The following is a 12,686-nucleotide window of genomic DNA, read 5'->3' as shown; positions in this document are numbered from 1 at the left end:
AAGCAGCTGTTTGAGGCACCATGTAGACTGAGGAAGGCTAGCAATTCACTTTCTTCTCCGACCTTCCTACCTTGACTCAGAGACAAATCAAGGAAGGCACCTGAGCCCGAAGCATCTGATACTTCTGTTACACAGCACCTCAGCACAAGCCCCGATCTAGAGTCACCTGATTTGAAACGATGACACTGATGTCAGTACAGACAGACCATTATTCCCCCGCTTGAGGGGAGAGGGCACTGTTCCAGAACTCTGGGATTCTGCCTGTGAGGTAGGTTGAGGAGCGCAGACGGAAGCCTGGGGAGGAGGGTGGACAACAGGCTTCCAGTCCATCCCAGCCCCTCAGCTCTGCCCCCCCTTTCCTAGACACTCAAGCCGGCACTGATAGGGAGTGGACACACACACCATGTGTACAAACCATTCATTTTATTTCCTGTTGTTTATACAAACTTGCAAGATACAAATGCAAAACTCACAGGTATTCTCCAGTGCCTAAATCTATTAAGAATTCTGCTGAAAAGAGGGAACAAGCTCTCACCTATTTCAGTCAGGGCGAAATAGACAGATGCTATTTCAGCTAGCCAGACACTAAGGGGGTACTACAGCTGTTTGGTCCCGACAGAGATGCCCTCTGCTTATCTAACCTTAACTCTTCATCTAAGGTCACTTTAATACTAAATAAAGACACTGAGATCATAAATTTCCTTGCATGGTTTATTGTCTAGTACTAGGCAAATCAAATTGGCCCCAATATGTGCATAAATAGATATGTGTATGTATATATATTTATATATTATATTTTTCCTTAGTTTTAAGAGCTGCCAGGTGGAGGGTGCCTAAGGGGTAAGGAAGTCGTTCCATCTTGCTGTAGTCAGCCCTGCCCCAAGAACATGCCTCTTGCAAAGGCAGAAGAGCTCGTGCACAGCTTTGCAACCTCAGAAAATTCTTTAAAGTGACAGTAGCAGTATTCGAGTGCAGCCTCTTGGTTATTGATCAGGGAGGTAATGTGCTAATTGGGAAGGCCCTAGATGCGTAACCAGAGCTTCCCCAGGATGGTCACTTAACCCTGGGTCTCCATCTGGGCTCTGTTCGTTCATAGCAAGATGCTCTGAGCTGGGCACAGAGTGCCATGCCAGCAAGTGCCACAGTTGGAGGTTGGGCTTCAATGCTGGCCAAGAGCTCTGTGCAAAATTCCAAAACTCTTGTTTTTAGATCTGGACAAAAACTCCCATCCTGCCCAAATCCTTCCAAGGCAAAAGCCTCCTTGCTCATTTTGACAGTCACCAAGCAGTTTGGAAGGCTGAGCTGGCAGAGTTCGGGGTCTCAGCAGCAGCCTGCTAGAGCCCAGGGGGTTTCTTGGGTAAGGCTGAGATGTCCCATGGTCCGCTGGACCCTCCCCAGCAAGGAAGGTGATTTCACAGCCTGGATGCCAGACTGAGGTGTCACCCCTAAGAACAGCCTCCAGGGAAAAAGATCACAGAGGGAGACAGATGCCACAGACATGACCCAGGACAGGGAGGGACCAAAGTGTAGGAGGTTCAAGGAACTTGAATGTGTCTGCAATAAAGAGCCAGGAATGGCACAGAGCCACCTCCTCTGGGCTTTGCACATAGCATGGGTCCATCGATGACCTCCTTAGTGCCATTTAGCACAGGCTGCCACAAAACTGCTTGCCCTTTCCAGCAGAGCATGGAGGGGAGGGAGATGGTCCAGGAGCCCAGCTGAGGAGGGTGCGCCTGCGTGGGAGTCCATTTGTGCATACAACTGTAAACATTTCCTTCAAGAGGATTCACACACCCGACGACCCTTGGTGCGCCATGGAGAGTTGACAGTGTCATCCTTGAGACAGGACATCCAAAGGGAATGCCCTGCTCTGGCAAGGTGCTCTCCAGGGAGCTTTGGGGGCCAGCCCTTTGCCGACTGGGGGATGGGAAAGAAGGGAGCTGTCAGGGGAAGAGGGAAGGGCATTCGATTGGGACCTAGGGCAGTCCCCTCACATCACCGGCAAACCCATTCAGACATTGCACATTTTGAAAATAGATTGGCTTTTTAAACAAAAGCATAAAATAGATCTGTCTTAAAATAAGTCTTTTCTCTCCCCTTCTTTGGATCAAAAAGGCAAGGGGGGTTAGCCCTGACATGCTAGGAAATGGTGCGGAGAGAAAATGGGCCTAGGCGGGAGCCAAGGAAAGGACTGACATCTAAACAAACATGTCACATAGATACCTCCAACATGTATCATCTCCATCAAACATATATTAAGGCATGTAAAGCAACATAAAGAGCCAGCTTTGTGAAATAATGGGAAAAGAGGTGGCAGAGTTGCGATGTCATTTCTTGGTATCTTCCTTGTATTTCTTTAAAAAAAATATAGGAGACAGAGGGGAAGGCATGGAGGGAAGGCCTGAAAAATCTGTTTCTTACAGAAGGAAGAGAATGTGGGCCAAGAGGGTGATCTGGAAGCTAATCCCACCTGCCAGACTGTAAGAGAGAAAGGACAGATCTGGAGTGCTTGATCTGCAAAGATAGGAACGTAGCCAAGGAGCCTATTCAAAAAGCCTGCTAGAAGTAAAGCTAGGGGAGATCCTCCCAATCTGTCGACCCTCAGAAGCCCAAGAATTTTCTAAGCACCTAGAACAGTGCCTAAACAGTACATAAAAGGTGCTCGATCAATATTTGTTGAATGAATGGTCATCTTTACTTGCATATGAACCAGTAACTGTCCCAGCCATGAAGGAGTGGAGAGGAATTGGTGGAGATGAAGGAGTTGTTCGTGGGGTTGCTGCAGGTCAGGCTGAAGTCTCTGGGCAGCAGCTCTGGCAGAGAAGGCTCAAGGGCAGGTGACTTCCGCTTGCCCTCTCTCCCTCCTCCCTGGCTACATTCATCTCAAGGTGGGTGGAGCAGAAGAAGAATGCTTTGCCTCTGCCAATCCCCAACCGCCTCACTGGTAGGTGGATTGTAAGAGTCCAGCCTCCGCTGACCCTCCTCTGGGACACCTGGGACGAGAAGTAGGGTCCCCTCATTCCTTCTCCCTGGGGAAAACACTCAGCTGGGCCATAGAACTTTCTAGGCGGGATGGGACAACAAACTAGCTAGCTAAGGCCCCCAAGGCTGACCACACCCTACACAGGACAGGTTCTTCCCTCTGCCCAATCCCAGGAGGGAGAGGCAGACAGCAGATCCTGACCCAGGAAGAATCATCTCTCAGGCTGCCACTCCCCGACTCCCCTTCACCACAAGCCCTGATCCCACACGAGCACCCCAGCTGAGGCACCAGACGTGTCCTGTTGGTGGGTCCTCCTGGGGATGAGGTGGAGGTGCAGAGATGACCGTCTGGCCCTACACTCAGCACTAAGAGGAGCTTCTCCTGGCTGTGGAGAAGCCAATCCTGACTCACCTTCCCATTTTCCTCTGTCCCCCTGTGAATACATCCTCCTCCCCTTCCCCGTTCTCTTGAGGATCTCTCCCTTCCTCGCTGCCCTCCTTCCCAACCTGCTCTCAGACATGCGCACACCTGCTGTTCTCTCTCACAGCCAGCACTGTCCCCTCTGGGAGCCCAGGAGCCTCTCCCCATCTCTCCTCCTCTCGTCTTTGGCTCAAGCAGGGTGACTGGTCTCCACCAAACCCCAAGAAGTCCCATCAGCGGAGATGTGTCAAAGCCTTGTGCACAGTTGGGGCAGGCGGGGAGGGGGATGATGACAGCTGCGGTCCTTGGTGCTCAGCGGGGCTCCAGGAGGCAGAGGGTCCACCTCCTCTTCACCTCTGGTCTTCACCTAAGATGGCTAAGGGTCCACTCTCCACCGGGGTGCACTCTCCATCAGGGAATGTGCCAGGAGGGCCACCATGATGTCAGCCAGGGCCAGGCTGGGGCTCCCTGCAATTCGGGTATCAGAGAGGATGCACTTCCACGGCGCTGTCCAGGCCCCGCATGACCTCGGCATGAGTGGCTAGGGTCTCAGGGCGAGGCGCCGCAGGTGCGAGACCAAGGCATCCGCGCTCCTCGCGGCAGCAGCCCTGACCCCGTTCTGGCTCCCAGTGGCATTCCCATGGGGGCCCGGGGACCAGAGTGGGGAGCCAGGGCCTCCATGGGCAGAGGATGCTTCAGAAGGTGGCCCTGTGGAGCTTCACAGCATTGGCCTCGGCCAGGGCTTGCACTAGAGAAGAGAGAAACGGGGTGAGAAGAGAAACGCAGAGTGGCGGCGCCTCCAGCCAACCTCCTTGGGCAGAAAGAAGCCCTGGCACAAACACTGCTGGAGCCTGCCCACCCGCAGCCCCGGGGAGGGCGCTCTGGAGAGGAGGTCTCTTGCACTTGCCTGATGTGAGTGGCCATGCTAGGGGCAGGGAAGTGTACCAGCCCTGGGCTGTGGCTACCAGCGGCATTTTCATTCACAGTAAGACTGGGACATGGAGACATGGGACAGTTTCTGGGGGCTTGTGAGGGTTCTGTGGCAGGACTGCCATGGATCTCAACAGATGGAAGGCTGGCTGGCTGGTGGGAGGAGGGTGGTGGGATAGGAGAGGGGCACGGGGTGGGGGCATAGGGCCGGGGTATGGAGTAGGGACACAGGAATGGGGGTGTAAGGGCAGGGAGAGAAGAGGTGAGGGAGCAGGGAAGAGGAATCAGGGGTGGGAGATACAAGGTGGGACACGGCAGGGGGCAGAAATAGAGGTGAGAGGTGTGGGGTGGGGAATAGAGGTGGGAGGTTAGGGGCAGGAGGATAGAGGTGAGGGTGATGGGTTGGGGGAACATGGGTGGGGATATAAGGTGGGGGCATAGGGTCAGGGAAACGGAGATGGAGGTACAGGGATGGGGTGCCAGGGAAGTGCCTTCCCCCACAGCAGATGGGCGAGGTCTCAGCGCCACCCCTTCTGCTTCTGGAGAAGCGAAGCCCACGGGCATCACCACCTCCAAGAAGCAGCCTCGCCAGCAGCCTGCAGCCAGCACTGCCCGGGTCGCCACGCAGGTGGCTCAAGCAGATGGAGGGAGGGATGATGCACACGGGGCTCTGGAATGGGGAGAAGCAATGCGGGGTGGGATGGGAGGGGGGGGCTCTGTGGGGTGATGGGAGGGGCCTACCCATTCCCTGGGGGTGGGGGTGAAGGACAGTAGAAAAGTGCTTACGTCAGAGCTCAGACCCGCATGGTAAGGCTGCTGTCGGCGCCCCGTGGGCATTCAGACGACAGGGGGTTGGCTGGTGGAGTCGGGGAGGCAGGGGAGGTGGGAGGGCTTGGGGTGGCACATTGCACTGGAAACAGAAATGAACAGGGGAGTGAATAGGGGCGATGGGGTGGGGGCGAGGCTGGGGACCCAGAGCAAGCGAGGCCCTTCCTCGGGCAGGGAGCAAGGCGGGCTGCAAGCAGAGAAGAGCCGAGCTTGGGAGCTTGCTCAAGCTGAGGCAAAGCTGTCCTTGTTCCCAGGGTGCCAAGGAGCAGAGTGAGGCCCTAGAGGAGACCTGGCCAAATCCAGGCTCTGCTAAGAACCAGTGTGACTGTGGGTGAGGCTGGGCCCTCTCTGGGCCAAAGGCTCCCTTCCCAACCACACAGTGGGAGGGTCACATACCTCTCCACCATTGTGCAGTGAGAAAGAGGATGTGGAGCTTTATATATCGTGGCATCACTAAAGATAATGATTCATAGTGCAGTAAAATCACAATAATCCAAACACTCAGAGCAGATATAGAAGAGAAAGGACCACCATGGCAATCAGTTCCATGAACCTGACATTTTCTGATTGATAGGCTGAAAGCAAGGTCTGCCTAGACATGGTGGGAGGCTCAGAAATGCACTCCCCGCAACCACCTGAGACCCTCACTGCTGCATCAACAGGTGAAGGCGAACTGCAGTCCACCCTTGAATAAGTCGTAAACTTGGAAATGGTGACGTTTGGATTAATGAGATTCTACTCTATTATCATTATCACTCCATGTTGAGAACAGCAAAGTGGAAAGACAATGAAAAGGAGACTCATATCCCTGGGGACAAGCTCTATGCAGTCACCGGAACCTCACGCATCCTCAGTGTAGGAGGATGGCAGAGAACATGTCCCCGCTTGGGCTCAAAGAAGAACCAGACCTCAGCCAGGGTCACACTGCATTTCCACCAAGAGGGATGCAATGCTGAATGGAACCCAGTCCCTTGCTCCCCCACCCCGGCCTGGACCTCATCAGCTTCCTGACCTTTGGGCAAAGGAAAGGGCCATTGTAGCTCTCGCTACTGCAGAGCTGCCCTTAGCCACGTGTGTACATGACCCAAGGTAGCTCTCACAGGGAGTTTGTGCCTACACGCCATCCACAGCTTGGGTCTGGGACTTGGCAACACCATACAGTTACACTCCTTACACACAACTCAGATATGGGAATGTCTATGCACGTCCAAGCCCGTGTCCTTCCATGTGACCCAACACACAGTTGTAACGCCATGTACAAATGCATTCACAAATGCTTCCAAACATCCATTTGCGCACATATTCACATCACTGAGATAACTTGGTAAGTTATCTCAACTCTGACAGCCAAAACCTAAACAACTAAGCAAGGAATCTCTTTTTGTTTTTTAAATTTTATTTTTTAGTTGTAGTTGGACACAATACCTTTATTTCACTTATTTATTTTTACGTGGTGCTGAGGATCGAACCCAGGGTCTCGCACATGCGAGGTGAGCCCTCTACCGCTGAGCCACAACCCCAGCCCAGGAATCTTTTTCTTTTTTTTTTTTTTTTTTAACTTTTTTTTGTTGTTGTTACTGGGGATTGAACCCAGGAGTGCTTTACCACTGAGCTATATTCCCAGCCCTTTCTGTTTTTTCTTTTGAGACAGGGTCTTGTTAAGTTGTTGAGGGTCTTACTAAATTGCAGACGCTGACCTCAAATTTGCAATCCTCCTGTCTCAGCCTCCTGAGTTGCTGGGATTATAGGTGTGCACCACCACACCCAGCCGGCAAGGAGTATCTCAAGGGAACCAAGTAGATGTTACCATGTACATGCAAATAGGGTTCTTATAATTGACTCCTGGGAGAGCCTGACAGAATCCAGGGTTTGTTTTTTTTTTTGATGGAGTTGGGGGTGGCTACCAGGGATTGAATCCAGGGGCACCAGACCACTGAGCCACATCCCCAGCCTTATTCTGTATTTCATTTATAGACAGGGTCTCACTGAGTTGCTTAGCATCTCGCTTTTGCTGAGGCTGGCTTTGAACTTGTAATCCTCCTGCCTCAGCCTCCCGAGCTCCTGGGATTCCAACCATGTGCCACCACACTGGACCAGTTAGTCTTATTTATACACAATTCCAGTAGGTGTTGTCTTGCTGGGGTTTTGGCTTGAAGATTAGAACCAGAAAATTGGAAGAGAGAGAGAGAGAGAGAGAGAGAGGGAGGGAGGGAACAGTTGAGAGCCTCATGGAATCTGCAAGAAGGTACAACTGAAGAGTGAAACTCTTTTGTAAAAAGTAGACATAATAACTTTAAAAATGTAACAGGAGAACACTTTGCATGGCTACAAATAGATTTAGAGCAGCCCCTAAGAGCATCCCTTTAATAGAGGAATAAGGAAAATAAGGATATTTACAATGATATGAAATGAAGAAGAAAAGTTAATGGTGTAAATATAACCTTTTTAAGAAGGCAGAAAAATGCTAAATCTGTACTAGAAATACATATATATCAAAATAGTTAAAATTCCTCTGTGTGGCCAATATGTACTGGACAGATGGAATAGTACAATGTGTGTAGTCCTAAGTTCCATATCCAAGAAGAGAAGACTAGTTGCATCACATCCAGGAGACTGGCTGGCTCTCATCTTGCATAGACACACGATCACAATCTTGTACAGTACACAGCGTATACACCAACAGGCTTCATCACTGTGCTGCACAAAAAGCCAATCACACATAAATACATGCACTCGCAAACTATGACCTCCACCTGTATATGGTACACTCATGTGCAACCACCACTTGTAAAAAACAATCCTCCACCCAACACATAGGGACGTTTTGCACACACATATTCACACACATACATACTTCTCTATTCACTCAAACCTTCTCCCCACCCACACGCTGCACATTCTGAATACACACAAATACACACGTCCATAAACATTCCAGACACAGACGCTGCACATGATGGGCCATACGTACAAACTCTGAAATACCACACCTTCTCACGTAGCACACACCTGACTCTGCGTACTGGGAGGAGCTGCAAACATGACCACACTCATCACCGAAGACACTACCTGTGCTGCACACCCACAATCAGGCACAGGTGTCTGCTGCTCACTGTCCTAGCGACCTGTACCCAGTTCTCCACTCCTGCCACTGTGTCCTGGTCATGAACCTAATGCCCACGCTGCATGTGCCCAGGACCAGCCCTTGCTCTGGGGGATCTGGGCCTCAGGCCAGGATTGGTGGGGACAGTGAGCTAGGTCTGAGGTCTGGCCCTACCACAGCCATTTTTCACATAGTTGGGGTTTTGGCAAAAGCAAGTTGACCGTTTGCTTTAGCACACAGACCCTGAAATGTAAGCCCGAGTGTGTGGAGGGGGAAATTGGATAGGCTGGGCGGGTTTGTTTTCACGGAACCCTGGGCTGGGGAGCTGCAGCAGAGAGAGCCGGGGCTGAGACAGGGCAGAGTGGGGTTTTCAACAGCATTGTGTGCTCTGCCCTCTGGAAACAGGAAGTTGCCTTTTGCCCAGAGCATGTGGAATTTGATCTTGGGTCAAGTTCATTTTGCAGCTAAACTACAGGAAGGTTCAACAGAGGCCTCCCTGCTTGCAGACAAACTGGTTCTGCTGCCTTTTGGCTGCAGGAAGGCACTCCAAAGCCATCCTTCTCCTCCCCTCAGCTCTAGCCCAGCAGACAGCCTGTCCCTGAAGTACCTGGGGGCCTTCCCTGGCTACCCAGACTAAACTTCTCTCTTTTTTGGGGGGTGGAGTACTGGGGATTGAACCCAAGGGCACTTAATCACTGAGCCATATCCCCAGCGTCCCCCCCCCCACCCCCAGCCTTTTAAAAAAATTTTAGATATAGGTTCTCACTAGATTGCTTACAGCCTTGCTAAATTGCTGAGGTTGACTTTGAACTTGTGACCCTCCTGCCTCAGCCTCCTGAGCTGCTGGGATTACGGGCATGTGCCACCACACCTGGCTCATCCAAACCTGACAGGCAGATTCTTCCTTAAGGCTTACTTAAATACCTTTTGTTGTGGCCTGAAACCCTCTGATTTCTGAAAATAGCCATATTTAAAATAATTAGAAAACCAACAAGTGGTTCCCATTTTGACGCCGGTGATTGCTATTTTCAACTACTCCCACCAGTGTCACTAACACCACTACCACTATCACGGCTACGACCGCTGGCTGGCATTTATTGAGTGCTAGGAGCCTGGCACACCTCGCTTCTGACCCTCATGCTGCCTGAACTGAGGTAGGCATTTTGATTTGGGTTTCACAGATGAGGAAACAGCCTCGGAGCACCAGAATTGGAGCCCTTCTTAATCACCAACCGGAACCTCCCTCCTTGCCTCCGTGTCCCTTGCCACGATTCTCATCCGCTTATTTCCTGTGTCCTGCCCAGACTCCTGTAACGGTGGCCTGCACTGCAGTCCCACTCTCCTATACCAGTCACCTCAAGCCACAGCTCCCTCCTGACTGGGGCCTTCAAGGTTCGCTTTGTCTGGAAGGGGACAATCTCCAGTCTACGTGACTTGCTACTCTCTGTCCTCCACCTATACCCTCCCATTCATACAGAACTGACTTCCTTCTTCAAAGCCTGATCACACCCTCATCTGTTCTGGGACACTGTCTGCAGCTAACCAAAAGCTAATCCTGGTGACTTCGCCCCTATCACGTCTAGCTGGGACCTTTGTAAGGGTGTGAAGTCACTTCCTCATCCTCACCTTTTCTTGGCAGGAAACTGGGTTTGGTCAGCAGCCAAGGAGGTGATTATATGACTTTCCACTCCTTGACTGCTTCTCTGTGTAGAAATTCTTCTGTTTTATTCTTCCTATTTGCATTTAGCAAGAACAGGCAGGGAAAGGATATGTTGGAATAGCTGATGCTTTTTTCCCCAACTGGCAAACACCTCTCCCATCAAGCTGCATTATCACTCCTCTCTGTGCCTTGACCTGACCTGCTCAGGCAGAATGGCCCCTGTGCTCCTGCTGGCCTCTGACCACTCCTCCATGAACTGGCTCAGAGGATCATCAGCATCGCCAGCCCCTTTCCACTCCCCTGGGCCTAGCACAGTACCTGGTGCTCAATAAATGCTCACCCTGACCTTGGGGAACATCTCCTTAGCCTCCTACCTCTGTCCCTGCCCCGCTTGCAGCTCAGCACTTCCTCCCCTACACCTGGTCAGCTGGTATCCCTGGTGGAGCGAGCGAGGCCCAGCCCCTCTCACCAGACAGCATGCGGCCCCTGCGGGAGGCCTCGGTCGCCAGGGCACAGGAGATTTCAATCCGCTTCTCCTGCTCCTGCAGCTGGCTCTCTGAGTCCTGGGGCACGTCCACAGAGTCCCCCTCGCCGACGGGCACCACGTTCTGCATACTGAAGAGGCACAGACACACAGACATGGAGGGAGGGACAGCATGGTCCAGTTGGCTTGGGGTGGCCTGCAGGCTGAGGTTGGCGGGCAGGGCCAGGGACCTTCCAGGATATATCCGGTGCCCAGCAAGGCTGTCCCTAGGAGTGAGTGGGACCCTGGCAAAACAGTTGGGACCCCTGCCTCGATGTTTTCAACTGAATTCAAAGGTTCAAGTGAACACTTAGGGCAGCCTTGAAGGGGAAAAGAGGTCAGCAGAGGGCAACCCTTCATGGTATGTGTGTGAGCCCCATGGGCCTTTCGAGGGCCCCACAGCAGCATCCTGGCCCCTGCGAGATTCCTGAGTCCGGCCCGCTGCCTCGAGCCACGCTTCCATTTGCTCTACCCTGGGAGGCTCAGTGCCCCCATGACATCTAGTGCCCCAGGTGTTCTTGGTGCCAGGGAGGGCAGAGGCAGTGGAGCTCCACCCAGACCTGCTTACCTGGATTTGGCAATGAGCGTCTTGATCCTTTCCACCTTCTTCTGCTTCTCCTTCAACTCCTCGGGGCTCAGGGGAGTGTCGGGTTCCAGGTCAATGTACCGTTCGGGGATGAGGACTTTGTCTGGGGTGGAGAGCTGTGGAGACGCTGGGGTCACCCCTTTGATCTGCTCCCAGGGTCTCCCCGCTGGGGGCTCCACCCACCTCCTTATTGATGTCCACATCGTAGTGCTGGGGCTCCAGCTCCATTTTCCGAAGCCGGGCAATTTCCTCCCGGGGCGTCTCATAGGCCTGGCCACCAGGCTCCTCTGCCCGCAGGGCTGCCTCCAGGTTGGAGATGTCCACCTCGTGGATGCTGCGGTGACGGCGCACCTAGGGGACAGCCCTGTGGTGACCACCACTGCTACTTATGCCTCCAGGCAGCTCTAACCACACCTAGATCCTCACTGTCCTTGACCAGTGCACATTTGATCTGCCACCCCATCTCCCACCGTCCTCCACTGCAGAGCCCTCTCCCTTCCCTTCTGTTTTCCCAAAGCCTGCCCACCTGCAAGGTCTCATCCATATCTCTTGTCAATACTAGCCACTCCCAACCCTGCTGTCTCCTGTCTTCACATGCTGCACCCAATGTGTTAAAAGGCTTTGAATGAAACGACTTGATCTGTGAACTGCATTGCTACGGTGCCTGTCTTCAGGATGCCCAGCTCCATGCTAAGCACATAGAGGAGTCTCCAGAAATGTGCCCTAGTGGTGCCCTAGTGGTGGATTCTCCACTAGCTGAACTTTGCATAATTTATTTCAACAAAAATAATCATTTTTGTGCATTATTTTTCTTTAAAGGTAAACAGGAAACATTCTGCCCTGTGGTGAGAAGCCTCCCCCAGTTATCCCAGGAGCCTGGCTTGGGTTCTCCCAGCTTCCCTTCTCCCCAACCTTCCTGGCACAGGCTGGCCGTGGCCTGAGAGCTGGCAGTGTGGGTAGCTGCCAGGCTTGGGCCTGTGGGGGCAGGGAGCACAGTACCACTTTGTAGGCAGGTCGGGTGCTGGGCTCAGGGGCAGGGCTGGCTGGGAGCTGCAGGCTTCTCCGCTTCTCCTTCATGGAGCCACTCTGGTGCCTCCGCATGCGGTCGATCTGCTCCTCCACGCTCATCTTGACCTTGCCCTCACCTGGGAACACGGCACTCTTGGGGCGCTCCTGCTGCAGTGGGGAAATAAGGCTCGGACAGGTGCTTCACCTCCTGCCCGGGTCTCCCTTCTATGGGAAGCCTGACTACAGTGGGTTAAACAGTGGTCCCCAAAAGATAGGCCAAGCTGGGCACGGTGGCACACACCTGTAATTCCAATGGCTTGGGAGACTGGTAAGTTCAAAGCTAGCCTCAGCCACTTATCAGGGCACTCAGAGACTCAGTGAGACCCTGTCTCTAAATAAAATACAAAATAGGGCTGGGGATGTGGCTCAGTGGTGGAGTGCCCCTGAGTTCAATTCCTAGTACCGAAAAAAAAAAAAAAAAAAGACAGGAAAAAGTCCTAACCCCTGATACGTGAATATAACTTTACTTGAAGTATAAATCATTGTGAATCAGAGCAGCCCCATGTCCAGTAACAGGTATCCTCATAAGAGACAGGAAAGAAGATGATGCAGAGGAGAAGATGGGAAGATGGAGGCAGAGATCAG

General features: G+C 52.6%; 1 protein-coding gene across 16 annotated transcripts in view; it reads right to left on the bottom strand.

Annotated features, from left to right (window-relative positions):
* Nucleotides 1–446: 446 nt before the first annotated feature.
* Nucleotides 447–12,686, bottom strand: part of PLEKHA6 (pleckstrin homology domain containing A6) — a 144,861-nt gene continuing 132,621 nt past the window's right edge. For 6 of the 16 annotated variants that reach the window (XM_081298123.1, XM_081298116.1, XM_081298129.1 and 3 more), the window contains 6 exons: nt 12,033–12,209; nt 11,217–11,384; nt 11,016–11,149; nt 10,394–10,539; nt 5,120–5,243; nt 449–4,151 (listed from right to left, as the gene is read on the bottom strand). In XM_081298123.1, coding sequence (XP_081154249.1) covers nt 5,128–5,243; nt 10,394–10,539; nt 11,016–11,149; nt 11,217–11,384; nt 12,033–12,209 — 741 coding nt within the window. In that variant the 3' untranslated portion in view covers nt 449–4,151; nt 5,120–5,127. Of the gene's footprint in view, nt 4,152–5,119; nt 5,244–10,393; nt 10,540–11,015; nt 11,150–11,216; nt 11,385–12,032; nt 12,210–12,686 lie in introns of all 16 variants that reach the window. The other 10 variants (XM_081298128.1, XM_081298126.1, XM_081298117.1 and 7 more) reach the window with 6 other exon arrangements.

The sequence above is a fragment of the Spermophilus citellus genome, assembly GCF_964194105.1.
Source record: "Spermophilus citellus genome assembly, chromosome: 6".
NCBI lineage: Eukaryota > Metazoa > Chordata > Mammalia > Rodentia > Sciuridae > Spermophilus > Spermophilus citellus.
Note: the sequence above shows the minus strand (reverse complement) of the source record. Positions and strands in the feature narration are given on the sequence as shown.